At 49.4% G+C, this 20203-nt stretch overlaps 1 protein-coding gene across 1 annotated transcript; it reads right to left on the bottom strand.

Moving 5' to 3' along the window:
• Nucleotides 1-13194: 13194 nt before the first annotated feature.
• On the bottom strand, nt 13195-18689 carry PDX1 (pancreatic and duodenal homeobox 1). The gene is made up of 2 exons (XM_059681053.1): nt 18040-18689; nt 13195-14708 (listed from the first exon to the last, which is right to left on the bottom strand). The coding sequence occupies exons 1-2, from the start codon at nt 18440-18442 to the stop codon at nt 14239-14241; spliced, it is 873 nt and encodes a 290-aa protein (XP_059537036.1). The 5' UTR covers nt 18443-18689; the 3' UTR covers nt 13195-14238.
• Nucleotides 18690-20203: the final 1514 nt, after the last annotated feature.

Here is a 20203-nt window from a genome sequence, read left to right as displayed (position 1 = left end):
GGGAGAAGCGGGACTGTCTGGCTTTGGTCAGAGCGAGTGCAGCTTTCTCTCCGAGCTTTGTAGTGGGTGGTGGGACTCAGAGAGGCAGAGCCCCTGGGGACAGGACTGAGAGCCGCCATAACTGCTCTCTCCGGCCCACGCTGTTGATCCTGTGCGACCCGCCCCGCCCAAGCCCTGCACAGAGGCATTTGCCGGATAGCCTCAGGCAAAGGCTAGATTAGCACCTCCCTAGAGGACAGAAGTTCTCTCACTGCTGACACAGCTGATTCTCATAGCCACTTGGCCTGGAGGTCAAACCCTCCCTGGAATTAGCTACAACAATCAAGATTTAACTATAAGACTGCGAACAAAGACCACTAGGGGGTGCACCAAGGAAGCATAACAAAATACGGAGACAAAGAAACAGGACAAAATTGTCAATGGAAGATATAGAGTTCAGAACCACACTTTTAAGGTCTCTCAAGAACTGTTTAGAAGCTGCCGATAAACTTAATGAGATCTACACGAAAACTAATAAGACCCTCGATCTTATATTGGGGAACCAACTAGAAATTAAGCACACACGGACTGAAATAACGAATATTATACAGACGCCCGACAGCAGACCAGAGGAGCGCAAGAATCAAGTCAATGATTTGAAATGCGAGGAAGCAAAAAACATCCAACCGGAAAAGCAAAATGAAAAAAAGAATCCAAAAATGCGAGGATAGTGTAAGGAGCCTCTGGGACAGCTTCAAGTGTACCAACATCAGAATTATAGGGGTGCCAGAAGATGAGAGAGAGCAAGATATTGAAAACCTATTTGAAGAAATAATGACAGAAAACTTCCCCCACCTGGTGAAAGAAATGGACTTACAGGTCCAAGAAGCGTGGAGAACCCCAAACAAAAGGAATCCAAAGAGGACCACACCAAGACACATCATAATTAAAATGCCAAGAGCAAAAGATAAAGAGAGAATCTTAAAAACAGCAAGAGAAAGAAACTCAGTTACCTACAAGGGAATACCCATACGACTGTCAGCTGATTTCTCAACAGAAACTTTGCAGGCTAGAAGGGAGTGGCAAGAAATATTCAAAGTGATGAATACCAAGAACCTACAAGCAAGATTACTTTATCCAGCAAAGCTATCATTCAGAATTGAAGGTCAGATAAAGAGCTTCACAGATAAGGAAAAGCTAAAGGAGTTCATCACCACCAAACCAGGATTATATGAAATGCTGAAAGGTATCCTTTAAGAAGAGGAAGAGGAAGAAAAAGGTAAAGATACAAATTATGAACAACAAATATGCATCTATCAACAAGTGAATCTAAGAATCAAGTGAATAAATAATCTGATGAACAGAATGAACTGTTGATTATAATAGAATCAGGTACATAGAAAGGGAATGGACTGACTATTCTTGGGGGGGAAAGGGGTGTGGGAGATGTGGGAAGAGACTGGACAAAAATCGTGCACCTATGGATGAGGACAGTGGGTGGGGAGTGAGGGCGGAGGGTGGGGCGGGAACTGGGAGGAGGGGAGTTATGGGGGGAAAAAAAAAGAGGAACAAATGTAATAATCTGAACAATAAAGATTTAATTAAAAAAATGTGTAAACAATATGAAAATTATTAATGGGATATTTAATGTTATTTGCTTCATGCTGAGTCTTCAAAATTTGATGTGTATTCTGCACTTTCAGGGCATCTCAGTTTGGAATCACCACATTTTAGGTGCTCAGTAGCCATGTGTGGCTAGTGGCTACTCTATTGGTTGATGCAGGACTAGGGCGTTTGATTTGTTCATTCAACAGGTGCTTAGTGCAAGCCTACCAGGTGCCAAGCCTCATGCTGGGTGCTGAAGAAGCAGTGCTCAATGGTGCTTATGCTGTAGTGAAGGAAGTGGAGGAAAGACACTAAGTGAAGTACACACCACATACACAATAATGTTGAGACTGTGACCATGATTATGAAAAACAAAAAAGAAAGAAAGAAAGAAACAGTGGTACGTAGAGAATTACTAGAGGGACTACTTCAGATAGGGCAGCTAGGAAAGGTGTTTTTGCAGAGGTGATACTAGTATAGAGACCTGGGTAACAAAAGCAATGACGGCAACAGGCCTTTTACGTTGGAGCTTTTTATACTCCAAGTGCTGCTTTCCATACATTAACTCATTTTCTCTTCACAAAAACCTAATAGGCTGGGTCTGTTATTATCCCCATATCCCAGATAAGGAGACTCAAGTGGGAGACGTTCAGTAAACTGCCCAGGTTTACCCCATAACTGCAAAGGAGCCACTTAAACTGACCCGAGGGAGAAGAGCTGTCCAGATGGATGAATTAGGGTGTAAAAGTCTCAGGGTGACAGTGGCGGGCTAAGGAATGGCTCTAACCATCTCCAGGTTCTAATCCCTGGAACCTGTAAATGTTGCCTTTTGGGGCCAAAGGGACTTTGCAGATATGATTAGATTACAGATCTTCAGATGGGAACATTATCCTGGATTATCTGGGTGGGCCCAATGTCATCACAAGTGTCCTTACAAGGGGGAGGAAGAGGAGGATTTGACCTCAGACTATGAAAGCAAGAGGTTGGAGTGATGGGAGAAAGGGCGGGGTGGAGGGATGCAGGTGGCCTCCAGAAGCTGGGAAGGCAGGAAGCAGACTCACCCCGAAGTCTCCATAAGTAACACAGCCCTGCCGACCCCTTGATTTCAGACTTCTGACCACCAGAACTACAAGAGAATAAATTTGTATTGTTTTTTTTTGTTTTTTTTTTTTTTTTTGCTAAAAATGAAGATCCTTTTAATTTTTGGACACAGGTTACTTAGAGAAGGGAAAAGTGCTTAAAACACCTTGGAACCAGGTATTTGCATTTCAAATAACTTAATGAAACATACAGTCAAATGGCACTTTATCATACATGATACTTGCATATGGAAATAATTTCTTGATGCCTTTAAAATTCCCAATTTCCATGAATACTTCGGTTATTAAGATACTATAAAATGGCAAGAAAGATTTTTTGAGATCTCAAAGTAAAAACAAGCTGGAGGAAAGTATACATTAAAGGGCTTCACAAATAGAAAGCGTGATTGTTTGAATCTTGATAAAAGTAACTATTTCCTAGGTCGAAGGCTCAAGTAAATTTGTATTGTTTTAAACCACTGTGTGGTCACTTGATGGCAGCAATGTGGTAAATGCAGGAACTGCATGTGTCCTCTCTCCACACTCTTTCTGGCCTCCAGGTCTTTGCCTAGCGGTTCTTTGGCACCAACTCCCTCTCCTATCCCCTCTCCTTGGACTGTTTACTTCAAACTCTGCTACAATTTTCCTGAATCCCCCAGACTTGGTTTTTCCTTCCTCTATATTTTTTGAGCACTTTGTATAAACCAAGATATATCACTTACGTTCCTATATTGCAATGTACCCTGTTACTTGTCTGAGTCTTGCTTTTGATGATGAACTTCCTGAGGGTAGGAAACCTATATTTTGCCTCTTTCTATCAGCACAGGGCCTGGTAAATAGTAAGCAGTCCATTCAAGTTTATGGAATAAAAACAAACAGAAAAACACAATAAGGAATCACATCATATAAAGTTCCCAAAACAGAGGCAACACGCTCGGTCCCTGGCATTCTCTGGCCACGTTCTGACAGCCACAAAAGAATGGGGCAGTGTCCCAGGAAGACTTCTCATTCCCTTCCCAGTCTGACCTTGAATTGTCCGGCCTGATGGATCCTAAGTCAGACAGCCCCCCCAGGTACTGTGCAGTGTGACCCCACACCATTATTTCTGGTTTGCGGAGGTTCCTCAGATCTACCAATGATTAATGAGGTGAAGAAGGTTTTACCAGCTTCTGAGAGCACACTGAGTTGTGACTTAGTACACTTGCTGCACTTTCTGTAGGAAAAGTGACAACAGTGTAGTCAATGTTCTTTTAAAGCATGCACATTTTTCCCCCAAGAAGTTCAAATAAGAAAAAAAATGTAAAAATCATCTGCAATCCCTCTACTCAGAGTTAATCATTGATAACATTTTAGAACGTTTATTGTTAATTTTGAAAATGCTATACTCCAATTGTAAAAATATAAACAAGTCATAAGAACATAAAGTAAAACATAAAGGAATGATGCCTGATTCCACTCCCCAGAGTTACCTACCATTAATATTTGGTTATAGTTTTGACTAGCCTTTAAAAAAAAAGACTATAAAACAACTCATAAAAAAATCACAAGATCTCAACAACAGCAATGGAAGCAAATAACACAATTCCACACAAAAAATCCCCCTAAAATTCACCTACTATAATCAACTTCTTTTTAAAAATCCTAGTCATGTTTTTTGTTTTTTTAAAAAAAATATTTTTTATTGACTTTAGAGAGGAAGGGAAAGGGAGAGAAAGATAAAAACATCAATGATGAGAGAGAATCATTTTGCCTTCTGGATTAGGAATCTAGTAAAGGTATTGAAGGGCTGCACGCTCCACACTGGGGATCAAACTGGCAATCCGGGCATGTGCCCTTGACCAGAATTGAACCTGGGACCCTTCAGTAATTTTAAAAAAATATATGTTTTTATTGATTTCAGAGAGAGGATGGGAGAGAGGGGGGACGGATAGGAACAACAATGATGAGAGAGAATCATTGATAGGCTGCCTCCCACACTGACTGGGAATCAAACTGTGACCTCCTGGTTCATAGGTCGATGCCCAACCACTAAACCACACCAGTTGGGCCCTGCTCATGCTTTTTATGAAAAGCTAAACTAATCATGTAGCGATGTGCTTTGTAACTGCTCATGAGCCCTGTGAAGCTCAGAGATTCAGTTTACAGTGTATGAGGATAATGGGGTGGGTGAGAGCTCACCCAATATTTTGTCAGCATTGTGTGGTTATCCTATCATACCTGCATTTTATAAATGGTGAAAAAAACAAAGGTGAAAACGATCTTAATCCATCTTTATAGTGAATGGCTGAACTAAGAAACCAGAAGTCTTGAGTTCCTGTTTCTGGTTTCTGCTCCACTTCTCATCTCAAAAGACAGTTATGTGGCACTGTGATAGCTTGGATAAATAAATAGTATGCATGAAGTGATTTTATTTAATCTCCAAGGTTAAACAAAGTTCAAAGTGAAGCCATAGAGTTCAGTTGTCAATATGGCCTTCATTGTGACTATTTTCAAGAATATAGACTTTGTGGCCAATTTATTTTCTTTAAACATACTCTATGCATACTTTCCAGAATCAGCTACTGCACTGGTCTTGAAAAAGCAACTTCCTTACTTCTGCAGAAATTGATTGCATTTACAAAACAGGTGAAAAGGTTAACATCTAAAATGAATTTTGTATTTGCCTATCGACTTTCATGATAGCGCAGAAGATATGAAATTCACAGACAAAGTGAGAATGTTACAGTTCAGCTCTACCCTTGGATTTTGCTTTTGGGAAATATTTTTACCATCATCTTCTTGGATGTGTGATAGCAGTGGTAGCCCAGCAGTTTCCAGACCTCTGTATTACAACTATGGTGACACGACCTTGAGCCCAAAAGTCTAGCCGGCGGCATGCTTTCCAGTGATTTTGTAAATATCAAATCACCATTTACTTGAAATGCCTCAAGTGGTTTCTATTTTCTATACTGAATCTTTTCAGGTGAAAAAATAAATAGAATGCAATTGTTGCCCTTATGCAACTTACTGTTAGGGGAGACAGACAAAATTTGATTAGGAATATAGTAAAGGTATGGATGGAAAAGGTGCTATGGGGGGAAAGAGTGAGAGCATGGTGTGGTGAAGGGGCATTTCAGTTATCTGTGCCACAGAGCAAACCACCCCAAACTTGGGGGCTCATTTTTTTCACTTTTGTGGATTGACTGGGCAGTTCTGTTGGTCTCATGTCCTGCAGTCAGATGGTGACTGTGGCTGGAGTTCTCTGGAGGCTCATCTGGGACCCTGGGTTGGTGGGCCTTTCTCCCTCCCCATGTTTTCTTAGAGCCTCTCCTCTCCATGCAGCCTCTTCATGTGGCACTCCGTGTAGTCTTTCCAGCACGGTGGTTGGGTTTTGACACGCAGTCTGGGGCTCCCCCAGCACACACATGGGTCTTCCTAAGAGTTTGGCCCAGAGCCAGCACAGCATCAGTTTTGCTTCAGTTTCCTGGTTGAAATGAGTCACAGGCCCAAGCCAGATTTCACACGGATAGGGACTACACAGATGTGGGTACTGAGAGGCATGCTCCATTGGGGGCTGTCTTGGCAACTAGCTACCACGGAGGGACACTGCGGAAGTTGTGATATTTCCTGGAAAACACCCAATGAGTGATGAGGTAACAGACTTGATTAGAAGATCCAAAGCCTAGCAGAGCTATTACTCCATAATTGCTAATGTAAAGAATAATGGAAGAAAAGAAGGAAGGAAGGATAACATAGGAAGTATAAGTTGGTGGGCCCGTCTAGCTAGAGGCAAAAGAACATTGTTTAGTGGCAGTACACTGGGCTTCAGGACCTGCGTGTCTGGGCTCAAGAAGGCAGAGGCCTGAGAGTCCAGGCTAGGGAATTTAACTTGACCCTTCAGACTATGGAGGCTACTGACCAGTGTTCGGTAATGGAGAGGCACTGATCGTATCCACATACAGAAAGAGCTCTCTCTGGCCTAAGTGAAGTGTGGGGGTGGCCTGGGGAAGATGGTGCTAGAGATGAAACCAGTTAGGCTGTTGCAGCGACCTGGTGAGGAAGCAAGAGAGTGTTTGGAAAAGCCGGGGCCAAGGGGAAGCAGAGGACGACACAGATTGAGGGAGTCCTGAAAGAGAGAATGAACAGATCCAATAGTCTGTGATTTGTCATGTGACCAAAGGATTTGAATACATATGAGGACATTTACCTTAGCTGCATTTTCCTCCATAAATTTATTATAAAATAACACATTATGTGAATATATATATGTATATATATATATGACTTTAAAATAAACACAACATGAGAAATAGTATGTTCCCAAACTTTGTGATATAAAACGAATGTGAACTTTGTGCTGCTAATGGAGTAAACTGCCACTACCAGAAGCACTGCCAGGCTCTCACTGAAGGGAACAGGAAGCTGAAAGAAAGAAACAAGTCCTTCCCCCAGCCTTCAGCTTTCAAGCCTCCCTCTAGTGCCTCCTACAAATCCCAACCAGGAGCAAGTTGTCAAATGAGAAATGTACTAGTTTTCAGTCTCAGCTCAGCTCCCACATCGTAAAGGAGAGATCTGAAGGGTGGGTTTGAGGCTGATAAATAAGAGCTCAACAATCATATCTGTATGTAAAAGTATTTGACATGAGCTCCTTTCTCCTCCTTCCCCCAATTTCTCTTTCATTTCTAGCTCAACTTTCTCCCTCCAAACAGGATTGAGTTGGTTTCCGGTAAAGGCACACACTGAATAAGACATTTAAACCAAAAAAGGTTTAAAATAAAGATCATGCACATTCAGAACAGTGTTTTCAAAACTTTGTAGGCAACCAAATTAAAAAATATTATGACTTCTTAGACACATATAACCTAAAAAAGTTTCCTGAAGCAACCCTTATCCTCACTATGCGTAATGCACTCGGATATTTTCAATTTTATTTAATTTTTAAAGTCTGATAATGCCCCATGGGTGTGGCTCAGTGGTTGAGCATTGACCTATGTACCAGGAGGTTACACGTTCGATTCCGGGTCTGGGCACATGCTGGATCTCCAGTGTGGGGCGAGCAGAAGGCAGCTGATCAATGATTCTCTCTCATCATTGATGTTTATATATCTCTCTCCCTCTCTGAAATAAATAAAAAATATATTTTAAAAAGAAAGATAACAATCCACTGAACTGACTTCATCAGTTACTAATAGGTTGCAACCTACGTTTGAAAAACACAGATTTATAGAAAGGGGAGGTCCAGTGTTTTATAATCACATAGAACATTTGGGGTCTATTTTTCTATCAGAAAGTACTTTCCACATACATTATTTTATTTAACCCTGATAACAATCCTGTGAAGTGGGTTTACTCATGAGAAAAGGGATTTAAAGATACCAAGTCATTTGCCACATAGTTCAGAAGGGTGATTAATGGTGAACACAGAACTGGAAGTCAATTTTTCTGACTAAAAATCTCAGCCTCCCTCAATAGGCTATGTCAGGATGAGAGACATAGTTCAGCTCTATCTGAACAGGAATTTCAGTCTTGAGCTTCCTGATAGACAAAGCAGACCAGGGTTGTGTAGCACTCATGGTCTGATTTCCGTGTTCATGTCCTTATTTGGCTAGAGACCCTTCTCTTTCTCCTCCACTGGATCTGAAGACAAAGGGCAGCATGAGTGTTGGTGTGTGTTTTATCAAAATCTGTTTGTGCCTCTGTCCAGGGAAGAAGTAATCTGCTGTAGACACTTCCGGTCTAGGAAATTAGGCTTTCAACGTGAACAAAAACAAACCATGAACTTGTTTATTGCAATAAATTCAATTTCATAGACTTTTCAATATTAAAAAAAGTTGAGTGTTATTTTGTACATTTTATTGGGGTCTAGAGCTGCTCAAGTAGAAATAGTTCCATGTAATATATCAATTTCAAATTGACAGTATTTCTAGACATATCTAGAGGTGTGAAGCTTCTGAATTTTTTAGAGCATGTATAAATAAGAGAAATGATTTTTCAAATTCCCCTCCCATTAGAATTCAGACTAATTTAGAATTCAGAAAAATTGTACAACTTATTTAAACAATAGACAGCAGAATTATTGCTACAATCTTTGTTGTGTGGTGGTCACTAGAAGTGAGAGCTCAGTGTGTTCTGTAATGCAGACAGGAATCTGGCGTGCATGCTGATGAGATGGCATATGCAGGGTGTCCCCCAAACAGGCATACACATTGTAACAACTGATAGCGCAATTAATGCTTCTTTCTTTTCAGCCAGACTAAGCTTTGAACAAAGAATATTTATCCACTAAACTTTTTTATGGGGATACATTAAAGATAAAGTTTATGGAACAAAACCGGCAACAGTTGATGAATTGAAGGTGCAGAAATACCAAACGAAATAATTCTTGATGCTTGCAATTCCATTGCTTTGGGTTATCAGCAGTCCCTGGACCAGAATGGTCATTCTTTGAAAACAGGTGTTGACAAAAACAAAACAAAACAAAACAAAACAAAAAAAACACATGCATTCATTTCTGTAGATGCTTTTAAATTTTAAAAATGAACTGTATGCGAATAAACCTGACTTTATAATCATCCAAAGTGTGAATACATTTTTGGGGACAGCCTATATTTAAGGTATTCATATGCTCTGTGTGGAATGACTTGAAGCAATTCAACTTGAAGTTGAATTATAAAATGTTTTATACAATTATAACAGGCTAGAGCTATCTATGTTTTCAAAGGCCATGACATTTTGTTTATAGAGAAAAATAATTTTAGTGAAACAAACAGTACTAGCATTTTATTATGCCCATTCTAGCTCTTGATTATAAACAGCACTCTCTAACACGAGAACCAGGCATTGAGGAGTTATCACCAGGTAGCCCACAACATACACATCAGCCAGTCACTTTCTCTCGTAGAACAGCTGTTGGGAGCCACTGTTTACAGAGCTTGACCTCCCTTCCTCCCCAGAGTTGTCTGCAGGTCAGGGAGCAGTTTCCTGAACGGGGTCTGCACCACTTTCTTTGCTGGGAGGCCTCAGTTTCCCGTTAGATGTTTTGCTCCCACGTCTAGCTTGTCAGCGTTGGGTTTGAGTAAAATTTGGTTCCGTGTCAACCCAGAATTTTCCCTCTTTTGACCCTTCTTCAGGAGGGTTTCTATGAAAGACCTCAGCCTTGAACTTGTTTCTTAGAAAGAAAAAAATTGAAATTCTTCATGTCAGCTTCTACCGAAGTTCTAACCTATGTTTTCTAAAGACAGCTTTTCCTGCGTCAAACATGTCAACACAAAGACCGGAGGCAGTTACCTGAGTAGATGGTTAGCGCGGCAGCAATGTCATTAGACACTTGAGAGATGGCCGTCCTGAGAGCGTTGAACGGAATTGGCTGAAGGAGAGGATATGGAGAGGGTGACAGCACTAGATGAAGGGGCCAGAGCATTTTGGGAAATCAAAACCAACTGTCTTTGTTGTTCAAAAGGAGAAATTTGGGAAACCCAACTGACTCCTATTTACTCTGGTAAATTCGCTGATAGCCAATCCAATCGCTATGACCCAGCTTTTTAAAAATTGTGAGCGCTCCCCGCAAGCAGGGCACAGAGTAGAAGCCCAATAAATGCTGCTGAATCCATTCAGACGATGGTCTGAAAAGTGCCAGTGAACTCCCCGCATCGAACCTGCTGACAAACGATAGGCTGAACCTGAAACCATCAGCAGCTCTCAGATGTTATTGCAACGTATGGTTTTAGCTTTTTAAAGCTAAATGTTTCTATTGACTTGAAAGAGAGAGGAAGAGAGAGGGCGCGAGAGAGAAACATCAATATGAGAGAGAAACATTCTGCGCGCACCTCAACTGGGGATGAACCTGCAACCTGGGTATGTACCCTGACCGGGAATCGAACCCGCGATTCCGGGACTTTTCCATGTACGGAATGACGCCCCAACCAACTGAATCACACCGGCCAGGGGTGCATTTAGGTTTTAAGGTGAGAAATTCTTTAATAACCTACAAGGAGAGACGTATCACAAAAGAAAAGGAGTGTTGCTGCTGTTTTGCCCGCGCCATCGCGGGCGCTGTTCGGTGCTATATCATCACAGGAGTCAGTCCCGCGCCGGCCAGGCGCTCCCGGGTCTCCGCTTCCCGCTCCCACTCTCTCGGCGGCTTCTGTGGGAGAGGGAGTGTGGCGGGGAACCCCACACAATCCCCCCCGAACCCCGGGACCAGCCGCTTGCACACAGCGGGCCCTGCGGCAGCTTCCGAGAGCGCGGGGAGCGCGGGGAGCGCGGGGCCGGGCTCGGGGTTCAGCCGGCGTCACACCGTTCGCAGCGCCCCGCGGCCTCCCGAACGGGCCTCACCTCCTGCCAGCGATTCGGGCAGAATGATGGGGCTTGTGGCTTCAGCTCCGAGAATGTTCGGGAATGGAGGTGCCGGCGGGAGCGCCCCTAGATTCCTCGCTCGGTACAGCCCGGGGGTCCCGGGGTCCCCGGCACAGGGCAGGCGGCGCGACTTTGCGCCCGGAGCTGCCTGCGCGCGCCCTGCGGGGACCCGCTCTCCCTCGTGCCCTGGGGGGCCCCGGTGTCTTTCCCGCTGGAGAGGAGGCGCCCAGCGTGAAGAGGGGCGGCCGTCACCTCTGCGGCTCGGGGAGCCGGGAAGCCCCTGTGCCCGGCGGTTCGCCGCCTGCTCCCTCGGGGGACCGCCCCGTGCGGCGGGGGCGCCCTGCCCTCGCCCGTTGCCCGAGAGCCGAGAGCGGCAGCGCAGAGTTGGATTCACAGCCTGAACATCGTCCTCTCCTCCAGGCCGCCTGGCCAGCTGGGCTTCGCCCTCGGCTGCCGCCCTAGGGTCCCCCTGGAAGGACGGCCTGTCCTCGCAATACCACCTCCCCAGCACCCTACCCTGGGGGCCGCGTAATAAACGCTTCAAACACACCGTCTAATTTCATCCTCGTTCTGAGCCCATTTTGTGGAAGAGGCAACGGGAGAGCCAAGTGCCGAGCGGAGGCTGAGAGGCCAGCCGGCAGCCTTCTCCGAGGGAGGCGCGGGCCGCCTGGAGAGCAGCCCAGGGCGCTTTCAGGGAATCCCAGCGGCCAGGCCCTGCGCGGACAGTTGGGGCCAAGCGCCCGGCCCAGTCGGCACCTGCGCCCTCCGCACCCCGGCCGCCACCACTCCGCCCTGGGTGGAGGAACCCTGGAATCCGGGAGGAGAGGCGGCGCCTGGCCAGCAGCGCACTACGCCTCGGTGGGACCAGAGCCCCCAGAGGACAGCGGGCTTTGAGCCCAGAAACCTCCTTGGCCCGCCTCCCCCATCCGGAGGACCAAGCTCGGCTCCTCCGCGGGGCACTGCTGAGCCCCAGCTGGTCCTCCCGGCTGCTCAGCATCCGCCTCCCCAGTGTAGGACGAAGACAGTCTCTTACCTGGGGATGGTCGCTGCGGGAAATCAAAGCAGGTTATTTGGGAGGAAGTGCGCAGTCAAGAGCAGGGGTTATGTGAACTACGGTCACATCAACAGCGATAGCGTGGGGATTTGTCAAAGGAGCGGTCCCTCCGGTGGCATTAGACCAGGACAATCTCTGCAGCAGCATCCTTCCACCCTCCCCCGCCCCCCCATTCCCGAAAACCATAAAATAGAGTGACGTTGTGGAGGGAGAGCTACTTTCCAGATACTGAATCAAGCGCTTCACATGCGCTCTCTGGTTTAACAGTTCTCCTCCACTTCACAGATGAGGAGACTGACACAGGGAAGTTGCAATAATTGCATGGGGTCATGGGCCAGTGTCACAAAGTGCGAAGGCACACTTCCTGGACTCCGGAGTCCAGGGGGTCAGGTGAGGGGTGGGGAGGCTGCGGGTTGAGGGCCAGCTCCCTGTGAGGCCTATCACTGATGAGAAAGTTCCCCTTTCTGATCCACCGCTTTTCTTTTCCACCAAGGGGTGAGTGATTCGACTTCTCTCATAAATAACAACAAAACAAAAATAAAAACAAACCCCAACCACTAACACAAACAAGTCCCGTGTCTTTTTGCGAAAGAGAATACTAGGAGCCACTCCTGGGAGCCAGCCAAGGGTCCCCCAGGGTGGGAGGGCTCAGACAGGTGAGAACTGCAGGCGGAGCGGGAAGGCCCAGGCCAGTTGTCCTCAGCACACTCTGGCCCTCAGGCTCCAGGGGTGGGGACTCTCCCAAGCAGGACTCGGAGGTGAGCTAAAGGAAAAGGCCTCTCCCAGACCAGCTCCTCAGGAAGAAAGAGGAGACCCAGCCAAAGCTCTGACCAGTTCTGCGGCTACCCAACCACACTCCCACCCTCAGGCCTCTGGGCTATCTTACTGACAACATCCATCTTGAGCAGCGACTCTTAAGTTAAAAATGAAACAAAACAAAACTGAGAATCCACATGCTAACACACGTCCCCAACCCCAAACCCAACTGTGGTGTTTCTTAAGTATGGGTTCTTCCCTAGTTAGTACCGAAAAGATACATGCTGCTTTAATTTTTAAAATGAAAATGGAATCATTACGCCATAATGAAGGTTGGATATAAAGCAAAGGAATCAGTTTTCGTCTTTTCCCACGTTATCCGTATTTATTAAGCATTTTCCACAAACATCACCTGCATGCAAGGCTCAGACTCAAACCAAAACTGACTTGGAAACCATAGACGTATTTGTTAAAAAACTGTTAGGTAGTTTTACAACATTAAATAAAAATAACCAGTTTCCCAAACTTCTCAACCACGTGTTTTTATCATTTGTAAAGATGTGGAAATCACACTGGCTTTGTGACTAAATTCCAAGGAGGGTCAGGCCACCATGCTTGCCTTCCACACAGCCTCCCTGCCCTGAGACCAGTAATTAAACGCACATCTAAATAGAAAGCTCACCTGTGGGTCTATCTTTCTCCCCTAAACTCCTCGCTCCAGGCCTCTCACTCTCTGCTCTCTCTGAAGCGCTGGACCAAGGGGGTATACAGGGCCTCTTGCTCTGCCCCCATCCCCTAGCCCTGCTGCGACCCAGTTTCCATTGCAAGATGTCTTCTTCAGAGGGAAGAGGTGCAGGCTGAAGAAAGGATGTGCACTGGGGATTGGCTGTGCTAAGCAGATTAACAAAGAAAGAGGAGGAAGAGAAGGAGAAGGGGCTTGGATTATTCAGGGGCATCTATTTCACTGGGTCTTTGACACCTCCTTTCAATTATTTCTAAACTGTTAAGGCAGAAACCTGAATCAAAATGGCTCTGTTTCTGGGCAGATAATAGCATCCATTTAGCTGCCGGCCATGTGTTGGAGAGGGTTCCAATTAGTACAGTTTTTCCTTTTGCAGAGTTGGTTTCTCTAAAGAGGTGCTTGGTTATGGAGTGCTGGGACCTGCACAATAGTGGCAGCCGAGGCCGATTCAACAGTATCACCAGAAGAGGCCTCAGATTTACAGGAACCTGTCCCTTCTTCCGGAAGGTCAGCCAGCGCTACCCCACCGGCCCCCACAGGCCCGGGCCGGGGAGTGCTTCTCCCCTCCCGGCAGGGTGGGCGCCGCAGTTCCAGGCCCCCTGCAAACCGCGCCAGTGGTCCTCACCGGGCCCTAGGCCCGCTCCCTCTGTGAGTGGTCAGTGCCACTGACAAGGAAGAGACCCCGCTTCTCACCGATGTTCCTGCGGCCGCAGGGCTGCGACACTGGAGGGCTGCGGCGACGCACTGAGGCCTGGGGGCAACCGGCCTTCTCGGGCCGCAGCAGGAACCGCTGGCGGCGCGGCTCCCCCGGGGGGCGGCGGCGGTGGCAGCGCCAGCAGCTCCTCGCCCGAGGTCACCGCGCAGTCCTGCTCCGGCCCCGGCCCCGGCCCCGGCCCCGGCCCCGGGTCCCCGCCACTCCCGGCGGCTGTCCCGCAGCCGCGCTTCTTGTCCTCCTCCTTTTTCCACTTCATGCGGCGATTCTGGAACCAGATCTTGATGTGCCTCTCGGTCAAGTTCAGCATGACGGCCAGCTCTACCCTGCGCGGCCGGGAGATGTACTTGTTGAACAGGAACTCCTTCTCCAGCTCCAGCAGCTGCGCGCGAGTGTAGGCCGTGCGCGTCCGCTTGTTCTCCTCGGGTTCTGCGGAGTAGGCACTGCCTGCGGGACACAGGACGTGAGCGGGGGCTTCCCTACCCCGCTGCCTCCTGCGGGGCGGGTGTGTGTGTGTGTGTGTGTGTGTGTGTGTGTGCGCGCGCATGTGTGTGAGGCTCTTCCTGACACTGCGGTGGGCTCTCTCAACAAGTGGTTCTTGAACAGGTTCCCTTAACTTGTGTATGTATTGATGCTGATTAAAATGTACATAATAGATATCTAAACCAATTTGATCCTACAAAGGCAATAAAATGACTGTAATACAGAACTAAAAAAAAAACTTTCTGCCAATAACGCACAAGAAAAATACATTTCAGACCACTACCTAGTTCATACAGATATATAACTGACACAAACACTTTGAGGACATAAAACCAACTTTTACCACATACGATGCTATCTAGCTTTTCCTATTGATTACTATTTCATTTTTTCAAAGAAAGGTCTCAACCCAGTACATTGATTCCATTACCCACTAACAGGTGTAACCCTCAGTTTGAAAAACCTTTGGCTAATAAAAATCCCAAAAACCTTGAGTTAATATAACAATATCCATATATCCATATATTGTTATATCTGACCATAGTTCTCTGTATAGTTGTAGAGAGGGCCAGGAAATTTTCTGTAATTGTCCTCATTTTAACTTCCGCCGGGCCCCAGTCCTGGAAAAGAAGGGAAACTATTTTGGGCCTCTAAGAAGGTCGCTATCAGCCTCCGCCTAGGTCTGGACCCCAAATCCTGGTTGAGGGGCGGCTCAGAGGCCTGCGCTGAATCCCGTTTGGGACTGGAGGGGATGGGGTGGCGGCAAGGGCTCCCAGTTCTAAGCTGGGTGAGAAGCAGCAGTCAGGCCTGACCCTGTGGATTAGCTCACAACTGGTGTTTGCCGCTGCGCTCCTCGAGGGTCCTGGGCTTTTCCTTTCTATTCGAGATCCTGCCTGCACGCGGGGCTGTGGACTCTGTTGGGGCAAGTTCCACAGAAACGCTGGGAAGAGGCCTAAGTCTGTCCTTGGGGCAGAGTATGAGACATTTCTCCCGAGACTGTTGGCTAGGCCTTAGGGAGCTGAAAAGCTGGTGTGCGTGTCTGTGGAGGAGGGTTAATGACACCATGGAACCTGCCGGGCTAAGCGTTGGCTCCCAGCAGCCAGGGCGGAGGCTCGGCCTGAGTCAGCGAAGGACGCTTGCTCGCTTCAGGGCATCTCTGGGTCTTGCACTCCCAAGCCTTCCTTGGCCTGGGAGGGAACGTGGAGGAACATTTAAAGCATTAAAAAGGCCCTCGGGGTCTTACATTCCACCCACACCCTCCAGGCCCCCTTCTGCCAGAGGCGCTGTGAAGGCTGCGCTGGGCGCTACCCATCAGACAGACGCTAGGAGAGTTGGCGGGAGGTGGAGGTGGAGGTGGAGGCTGTTGTGCTGTTATTGGGAAACGGCAACAGGAGAGCTGGCCGGTGAGGCTGAGACAGTTCACTTTTTAGGTCAAGTTTTTCAGAAGTTCCTGTTGTTAGTATTCATATCTGTGTTCCGAATGAATAAAGGCCCTTCGGTCATCCTGCCCTCCCCACGCGTGGAACCCCACACGGAGTGGGCAGGCGGGTTCACAGACCCTGGAAGTTTGGCTCCTTTGAAAGTTTCCCCTGGAAGGACCCCCTCCCCAGGCAGCTTCCAGGAAAGAGGGGTCGCGCCCCTTCCCGGGAGGCTGAGCCTGCCCGGGGCCGGAGGGCGAAGGCAGAGGCCCCGCCGGCCCCGAAGCTCCAGCCTGGGGATGCCACCTTCCCGGTCCCTCGCTGCCCCGACAAGGCTGCCGATTTTCCTTCGGGTTTTACTTTCTGGCTTCTTGGGCCCCTGGAGCCCAAGCTGCACCAGAGCGAGGGGGACACTCCTGCGGGAGGAGGGAAGGGATGTGGCCCACCTCAGGGCCTCCCTCGCCCTTTCCGGAGGAAGCCGCCGGGAGCGCGGGGAAGGCCAGAAACTGTGTTCCCTGCGCCCTTCGGGAAGGGAGCCCTGGAGGGAGCGCAGCTCCCGCAGGAGACTACGGGCTGAGACCCCCACCTCCCCCCGCCCCCAATAGAAGGACGCGGTCCTCCTGCCTCCCCGAGACTCCGGCCCCTGGCCTGGCCGCAGGGGAAGTGTGTGCAGAAGCGGCGGTTTCGCCGGAGGTGGGAAGGTTGCGGTTGAGTGGGGGCCCTGTCCGCCCCGGTCTCACACTCAGCTTTCAGAAAAAGTGAACAAGAGAGGCGAGCCCCGAGGACCCCGGGCGAGCCCGGACCCCCCAAAGCCCTGCTTGGCTGGCCAGGGTCAGGGTCAGGCAGGGGCCGGCCAGACTCCGGGATGGGGGGAGGGGCGCCAGCTGAGTCTCTCCCCCTACTCCCGTGAGTTGGGAGGAAAGAAAAGTCAACTATTTGCAGTGCAGGTGTGACCAGAAGTGGCTGCGACACGATAACATTGTGTGGCGGGGGCGGCACAGGCCGCGCCGGAAATCTCGGCAGGTGGGGCGGGGAAGGAGCCCGGCTGCTCGGCTCTTAGCCTCCGGCTCCGGGGAGACCTTCTGCTACCGCCGCGGCCCGGGCCCTGCTCCCAGGGCTCCCCGTGCCTGGCCTGGCTGTGCGGAAAGAGCATCTCCTTCCGCACACGGACCTCCGGGAAGCAGCGCGGGGAGACCCCTTCACACGCTTCTGTTTGGTCAAAAGTGAACTTAGCATCGCAGGCGCCTGGCCCAGCTGCCTGGCTCTAGGTGAGCGGCGTCCTCGGCCTTGCGGTGAGCCCCCACCTGGCCTCGACCCCTGCCTGCAGCCTCCCCGCAAGGCCGGCCTCCGGACATCGCTGCTTCCCTGCCTCTCCTGGGCGCCCGAGGCTGCCGCCGCGCTGCGGTGAGGCCCACAGACTCAGGGCGCGGGCGGCCCGAGACCCGAAGGCGCGCTCCTGCGGCTCAGAGGTACCCCAACCCGGCTCGGCTTCCTGCACGCGAACTCCCGGGAGCCCGGGGCGGGCGGATCCTCCGCCGGAGGGGGATCCGAGGATCCGAAGCCTTGCGTTCGGCCAGGGGTAGGCTCTCTGGGAGCGGCCCTGGGCGCACGGGGCTCCCGGAGTTCAGTGTACAGAGGGGGAAGGGATTTAAGCTCCCAGTAGGAGAGCTCAGAAGCAGAGACTCTCCAAATTGGACCAGAGAAGCGCGTCCGTGCGGTATGGCCTCGTTGCTCCCTGTGCACTTTACTCCGACCCCGGCTTATCGGCTTATCCGTAGGGGCCCGAACAGGAGCTCGGAGAGGTCCTGCGGAGTGATCGGAGGTAGGGGCAGCCGGGCGAGAGAGGGTGAGGACAGAGGGGCCGGGTCCAGGCTTACCTGCCCATTGGCCTTTCCACGCGTGAGCCTTGGTAGACTTCATCCATGGGAAAGGCAGCTGGACGCGGCTGGGCTCCTCCAGGGCGCCTGGCACGGCTGTATCCGGGAAAGGCCCGGAGGGCGGGTGGGGGAGCGCGAGCTGAGCAGGGAGATGGTGGTGGAGGTGTGCCACCGTGGGGTCCTCCGCGAGGGCGGGCACCTCGTACGGGGAGATGTCTGGCGGGCTGCCCTGCTCCAGCGCGCCCAGGGTGCTGGGGAACGGAGGCGGTGGCGGCGGGGGCTGGCGGCCCATGTACAGGCACGCCGGGGGGCTGGCGCTGAACTCGGGCGCCGGGCCCCGCTGGAAAGCGCATGTGTCCTTGTAAAGGTGCGTGGCCGCGTAGTATTGCTCTTCGCCGTTCATGGCTGCTACCCGGGTTTGAGGACCCAGAGTGGGGACCTGGAGCCGGGGACTCGGAGCTGTGCAGCTCTCCCACTCCCGGCGCCACCCCTACTCTTTTTGACAGCTTCGCTCTGCTCTCAGAGAGAACCCGCTGTTGGCGGGGACTCGCTGGCCGGCTGCCCCGCCATAGGCTCCGCTGTGGCCCACGTGGCTCTGCCTGGGGCCATTATTGGCCGGTCTGACTGCCTTAAGAAGCGAGGCCCAGGTCCCCGCGAGCACCGCCGTTGTTTCGATTTTCTCTCAGCTGCGACTACTGCACACACCTGCAGCGCAATTGGCAGCTCGCTCCAAAGTGGGGCGCGCATGAAAATCTTAGAAGTCTCTTCTGTTGTAGAAGCAGTTCCATCAGATTTTAAACGATCTATTTTTCTTGTATGTTTGATAATGCACATAATATATTAGTAAATATATTTCTACATGATGAGGTTGTACACTTAAACTTGTTAGGGAATATGGTCAAAAAAGCTTACAGATCCCAGCTCTAAAGGTCGGACGCAGCTCGTTCTATTTTGTCTACGCATTTTGCACGCAGCCACCAAGGGTTCCAGGAGCCAGCACACACAGATCCAGCATTCGTTGTATGTTTTTATCTGTGGCTGTGCTATGGAACTTCGGAAGAATAAACTAACTTCTGAAGCATTCATGGTGGCTTTTTAATTTAGAAAATCATTAGGCATTGTTAATTTTGATTTAGATAAATTGGGGCTCATTTGGTCAACTCAGAATGGTTTCTTTTTTTAAAATATATTTTTATTGATTTTTTACAGAGAGGAAGGGAGAGAGATAGAGAGTTAGAAACATCGATGAGAGAGAAACATCGATCAGCTGCCTCCTGCACATCTCCCACTGGGGATGTGCCCGCAACCCAGGTACATGCCCTTGACCGGAATTGAACCTGGGACCTTTCAGTCCGCAGGCCGGCGCTCTATCCACTGAGCCAAACCGGTTTTGGCCAGAATGGTTTCTTAACGTGGCAGGGGCAAGAAGTAGCGTCCCCTCTTGTGGCTGGGAGGCGGGAGCAGGGGGTTGGCCCGGAGTTTCCAGACGCTTGACGGCTCTCCACGGATCCGGATGATCCGGGCCGCGGAGTCCGTCAGCTGGAGACCGCACCAGGAGATGTGGGCAGTGTTTACAAAAGAAATAAAAGCGTTTTTATGACAACGACAGCTTTTCACTTCCATGGGTTGGGTAGCTTCTGAGCACTCTGGGGTCCTGACTTAAATAGAGACGCCTTTTTTCCGGCCCGAAGGTACAGACTGCCTCTCTCCCGCTCTCGTGGCACCCACCCCCTGCTGACCGCCGCCTCTGATCATTTTGCCCTGAGGGTGGGTCCTGGGCGGCCTCAGACTGGGTCCTGCCGAAATGATCACATTCCTGGAACCGCAAGGTGGGGTTTTAGAAAAACTAGACACCTTTGCAGAAAAGCTTAGGCAAAAGGGAGCGTGAAGCACAGGAGCCAGCAAGAGAAAAATCACTGCAATGTGACCTTCCTCAAGTACTAACTAACCCAGTCCTTTAACAAGTATATTTTAATATATTTTTCCTGTGAAAAATATTTGTGTTTCACAGTTTTTTTAAAACTGATTGTCGAGAGAGGAAGGAGAGAGAGAGAGAGAGAGAGAGAGAGAGAGAGAGAGAGAGAGAGAGAGAGAGAGATTTTCTGGCTCGTGCGGTGCCCCGACGGGAATGGAACCGCAACCCTTTGGTTACAGGAGGACGCTC

Source organism: Myotis daubentonii, chromosome 2 (assembly GCF_963259705.1).
Source record: "Myotis daubentonii chromosome 2, mMyoDau2.1, whole genome shotgun sequence".
NCBI lineage: Eukaryota > Metazoa > Chordata > Mammalia > Chiroptera > Vespertilionidae > Myotis > Myotis daubentonii.
The sequence above is the reverse complement of the archived record's forward strand: the minus strand, read 5'-3'. Positions and strand labels throughout refer to the sequence as shown.